The 5609-nt window shown below is 35.7% G+C and overlaps 1 protein-coding gene across 1 annotated transcript; it reads left to right on the forward strand.

Annotated features, from left to right (window-relative positions):
• Positions 1-2335: 2335 nt before the first annotated feature.
• LOC113394773 (membrane-bound alkaline phosphatase-like) lies at positions 2336-5270 on the forward strand. Its single transcript, XM_026632194.2, has 6 exons — positions 2336-2408; positions 2940-3232; positions 3320-3512; positions 3873-4045; positions 4251-4902; positions 4979-5270. Exons 1-6 carry the CDS (start codon positions 2342-2344, stop codon positions 5239-5241), a joined length of 1641 nt encoding a protein of 546 aa, XP_026487979.2. The 5' UTR covers positions 2336-2341; the 3' UTR covers positions 5242-5270.
• Positions 5271-5609: the final 339 nt, after the last annotated feature.

Genomic DNA, 5609 nt, shown 5'->3' on the forward strand with positions numbered 1-5609 from the left:
TAAAAATAAATAATATGTATAATAAATAACGCAAACTACAAGTTCATTTTAGATAACTTATTTAAAAATAATTTTATAAAATATACATTATTGTAATATTCTAGCATTAAGATAAACTATAATTATTTTATTAAAGTATTTGTGACTTCGTCTAAACAAATTGTGAGATTGGTCAAATAAAGTATTATGTTCACAAGATATATATTTGTTTTTATAATACTTGTAAGTATATTTTTATTTTGCTTCCTCTTCTCGTCTCGTCTCGTCATCAGATCACACTAGGTTGTTACAAATAATGTTCCATACAATACAATCACATTTATATATAGACACCCCCGTCCCCCACGCATTAAATACGTAACATAGTACAAACACTCAAATACATATTATCATACACAAGGCCATTTTCTATTTTTAATCTTAATCAACTTAAACTGACTTAACATAAATTAGCTTAAACTTTTAACTGTTCATTTTGTATCATTCACATTTACTTTTCAATTTACTTAAGCACTTAGCGTCAATGGAGCAATGATTTAAGGCCCGCCTAGCGATATAAAAAGTCACAGGATCGATCCTGACCCCTTGGGCTATTGTCGTCCCCACTCCTAACACAAGCTATAAGCATAAATTGAAGGGTAAATAGGAATATTAGTAATTCCGTAATTAAACTGGGGCATTGCCATAATTCTCCTTAAAAAAAGAACTTTGATATTATTTATGTAGATTAAATATGGGTCATGTAAAGTCTACGATACTGTAAATCTATTTTGTAAATAAATATTAATAAAACGGTTTAATTTAATAAATAATGTTATGATACAATCGGCACCTATTGAGAGTAGTCATTACTTCAACACTAAATTCTAATAACACTACGGTCAATCAACCTGACCACTATTCGAGTACTTCTTTGACGCGTCGTTTCCGAACGGACAAGAAACTCCGTCGTTACTATCTTCCTCCAATGAAATAAAACACATGTCATAAGAATAAAATAAAATTGAATGTGGTAATCCCGCCTGTAAATTAACAAATAATAACTCCATAATAGCAAATAATAGCTTGTCGCGCGTTATCGTCTGTATCATTTTGTGTTGATTGATAATAAAATGTCTTATCTGATATAGTTTTTGCAGTATTATTTAAATTGATTAATAGGCAAATCTAAAAATATCTACAAAATGTTAATGTAGTAATCCTCGCTACGCCTTACGAAGGACTTACCGGCTTTGCCGAGTCGGAAACTTGGTGTTGTAAGTTTATCTTTACTTCTCGCTTACACTATGATTACTGTTGTTATACATAATATTGAAGTCAATACATTTTGAAGCAACTCTAGGAATTCAGAATTTGTGATTCTGAAGGGAATCTCCTAAATGATGTATCCTCCTCTATAGTGACCACGAAGTAACGTACGCACAACATAGTAATATAAAATTAAAAAATAAAACGGACAAGGGCGAGTCGGGCTCGCCCACCGATGGTGCCGTACAAATTTGTAGTTATATATTGTAAAAAAAATGGAAGTATAAAAAATAGTTTTGGTACCTAACTATACTTATAAAAAAGGACATAAGCTTTTTTTCATTCTTTCACATAAATTGAAAACTATACATCATAAAAATAATAATAAATCTGTTTAAGCTTGTGCCAGTGAAACCCTTTCATACGATACCCCACATGACACGATAAACAAAATATGTGGATAGAGCAGTATCTATGTCAGTTAGCTGTCTAACTCTTCTAAAATATTATATGCGTGTATATTAAATGCAGGTGTGCTGAGGCATAATCGAAATTTGAAGTACATAGTAAGACTTTGCCTTCAACCAGCCCTGGGCCAGAATGGTGCCTCACTTTTCCAATACTGAGACGAGACGAGACGTGGACAGCGTTGCTCATATATTGAATTTGTTAAAATAAAGAATTTGAATACTCATAATTATTAAAATTTTCCCTTTAAAAACCCGCCTATTTAACAACTTTATGGCGTAGTTGATAAATACGTTAAAATTCCGTAACATATTTACATAGATACTTAAGTTTTTGTTTAAATGAATTTAAACATTACTATCTTCATCTCCCCGTCATGAGTTTCCTCTCCCCCCACCCTCCCTATTTAACGCCCATTGACTACAAGATAAATTTGTATATCTTGAAGTATTTCTTATCAACGCTAATACGTTTGGGATGACATGTTGACAGATGTTGACGACGACGACATTGGAAGAACTTCGATGATCAGTGAAAACTTTGATATCTAAGCGGCTAAACGGGCATTGCAATAAAATAGTTTTAGTTTTAAAACTTACTCGGCTGTGCACTGTGGGTCGGTGAAATGGTTTTCATTAAAATGGGCTGGATGTTGCTTGCGATCATCGTTATCTGTGTGCAAAATTCTTTAGGTAATTTTTATTTTTTATTATACGGGGCTAATCTGGTATGTAATTGTACTTACTTTTAAAATTCTTCAAAAGCTCAGCATCGACTTCAATCAGTTCAGTTCATATAATTTATTCAAATAAAGAATAAAATAATAAAGTTCTCATTTTTGTAGTCGGCCAAATTTTTTTTTTCATTTGAAGCGTAGGCACAGAAGCGTACTCGCTGCGGGCTCAGAAAGCTGTTGTAATTGTAATATAACCAAAGCATATATTAAAATCATTTACGTTTTTTTTTTATTAGTTTAGTTTATTTTTTCGCAAATGTAGTAAAAATATATAAGGCAAGAAAAAATATTGCAAGTTCTTATTCAGAATCGAATGCATTGCTTAGAAAACAATTAAAATTCGTTAGTCCTTAAAATATTGTTCTTTTATAATATTATGGCCATATGTAGATACCTACATAAATAGCTAATCCTAAAATAAATGTTTTCTTAAGATCTGTTCCATCGAAGTAGGTTAAAACTTTACTCACAATGGCGACGTTTCCAGCACACGATGAATATCATAGAAGCCCGCGCAATTTATATAAGTTCGCATTACCTCAAAACCGAATGGAGGCAACGTCTGCGTTTTGGATGAACGAAGCCCAAGCGGCGATCGAGGCCCGTTTGGAGTACACTCAGGTCAAGGGGAAGGCTCGGAACGTGGTCATGTTCCTCGGTGATGGCATGTCCGTACCCACGCTTGCAGCTGCGCGTACGCTACTCGGACAGCGAGAAAATAGAACTGGAGAAGAATCCCATTTATTTTTTGAGACTTTTCCTACTGTTGGACTTTCTAAGGCTAGTTGATTTGTATTTTTTTTTTGTTAATAGTAAGTTCATTTTTTGAATTAAGTAGATGAGTAATTCAGGTTTTTCTATTTCTAGACTTATTGTGTAGACTCCCAAATCCCCGATTCGGCATGCACTTCAACTGCTTACCTCTGTGGTGTGAAAGCAAATCGCGGTACACTCGGTCTCACAGCGGCCGTACCGAGGTGGGACTGTCCAGCTTCCGTCGATACCGCTTCACATTTAGAATCGATCGCTGCGTGGGCGCTCGCCGATGGCCGTGATGCTGGTGAGTTTTTTTAAGTTAGTAACTTACTTGATATAAAGTTCAGAATATTTGTAAAATTTATATTTAAATCAATATCAAAACATAAAAATACATTTGAATCGTCATTTTCACAGTGTTAAATTAAATGTAAATATACCACCGGCCCGGATAGTAGATTTTAGCGAGAAGAATATGCAAGAAACTCAGCAGTTACTCTTTTCCACCGTTTTAATTCCAGATCATGTCATTAAAGTACAATTATATTTTTATATGTTCTGCTTAGAAATCAGTAAATACTAAGTCCGCGCCAAAAAACTGTTCTATTCGATCGTTATAAAAAAAAGTATGGGAGTCATTGATTATAACTAAACTCATTCGCAGGCATCGTAACTACAACGCGGGTAACTCATGCTTCGCCGTCGGGAGCATATGCCAATATAGCTAATAGAGACTGGGAGAATGATGCGGCTGTAGCTGAAGATCAATATGACCCCGAGCTATGTCACGATATCGCTTATCAGCTTGTTCACTCATATCCTGGAAATCAGTTCAAGGTAACAAGGAATGGCAGACACATTTAATAATAAGTGGTTAGCACCCGTGAATCTTAGCTGATTTTTCGAGTTCAAAATAGTCAAGTACCGTTGAATTTCATGTGCTTAATTGATCTTTATCACGTGTTCGTCGGTAAAGAAAAACATATTGAGGAAGATCGTATGTGGTGGCTTTAAATTGACTATTATTTTGTTTATTTCAAAGGTTATTTTAGGCGGAGGAAGACGAGAATTTTTACCAAATGATATTCAGGACGAAGAAGGTACTTCCGGTAAACGATTAGACGGTCGACATCTCATTGAAGAGTGGCAGATGGATAAGATCATGCGCAACGTAAGCTACCAGTACGTTTGGAATCGTGAACAACTACTTAGTGTAAATGCTGATCTACCTGATTATTTGTTAGGTCTTTTTGAAGGCAGTCATTTGCAATACCACATGCAAGCCAATACTAGCACTGAGCCAACACTCGAAGAGTTAACAGAAACTGCGATACGTTCACTAAGCAGGAATAGCAAGGGATTTTTCTTATTTGTAGAAGGTGGACGAATCGATCACGCCCACCACGAAAATCTGGTAGAATTAGCCCTTGACGAGACGATAGAGTTAAGCAAAGCTGTTGCACGTGCTGCGGAGCTATTGTCAGAAGACGATTCATTAATTGTCGTGACCTCAGACCACGCACACGTAATGGCTTTTAACGGATATACTCATCGTGGAGGTGATATTTTGGGGCCCTCTGATGACATTGGCGATGATGGAGTTCCTTATATGACGTTATCTTACACAAACGGTCCTGGACATCGCCCACGTCAAGCAGATAATAGAGTGGACGTCACTCACGAAGAAAATTATCGTAAGATTTTATTTAATTTTTCTTTGTGATTTAGCCTTATTCATAGATTGTTTTTTTTATATAAATATATTTTAAGGTGAATTGGAATGGAGATCACACGCTGAAGTTCCATTGGAGTCCGAGACTCATGGAGGGGACGACGTAGCTGTATTTGCATGGGGTCCCCAAAATAGAATGTTTTCAGGAATGTACGAACAAAACCAGATACCCCACCTGATGGCTTATGCTGCATGTATCGGACCAGGTCTGCATGCTTGCACTTCTGCCGCCGCACAAGCTTTTGTAGTAACAATATTTACTCCTCTGTTAATGCTTATGTTATGTAATTTGTTTCATTAAAACCTAATGAATACTTCTTTAGAATATGACACACTAAACAAATCAAATTGTGCATTCTTACATTGAAATTAATAAAAATGTATTGATTTAGGAATGTCAAGTTATGTTAATAGTCAATATATTATATATTTATATTATAAGTTTACATAATTTGCTTAAAACATTGGCGAGCGAGAACACATAAAGAGTATAATAAGGTTATCAGATCCTCCTTATCAGCCGTGTCAGTGTGGAAGTGTCCACTCGTGAAGTCGTGCTACCATCAATCAAGGTGCTGGTCGTTAAAAGCGGAATGCGCGTCAATGCCAGGGATCACAGCCGAGAGGTACGATGGAGGGGAGGGAAAGGGGGAGATAGGTCGCAGTCGT

This window comes from Vanessa tameamea, chromosome 17 (assembly GCF_037043105.1).
Source record: "Vanessa tameamea isolate UH-Manoa-2023 chromosome 17, ilVanTame1 primary haplotype, whole genome shotgun sequence".
Classification (NCBI taxonomy): domain Eukaryota; kingdom Metazoa; phylum Arthropoda; class Insecta; order Lepidoptera; family Nymphalidae; genus Vanessa; species Vanessa tameamea.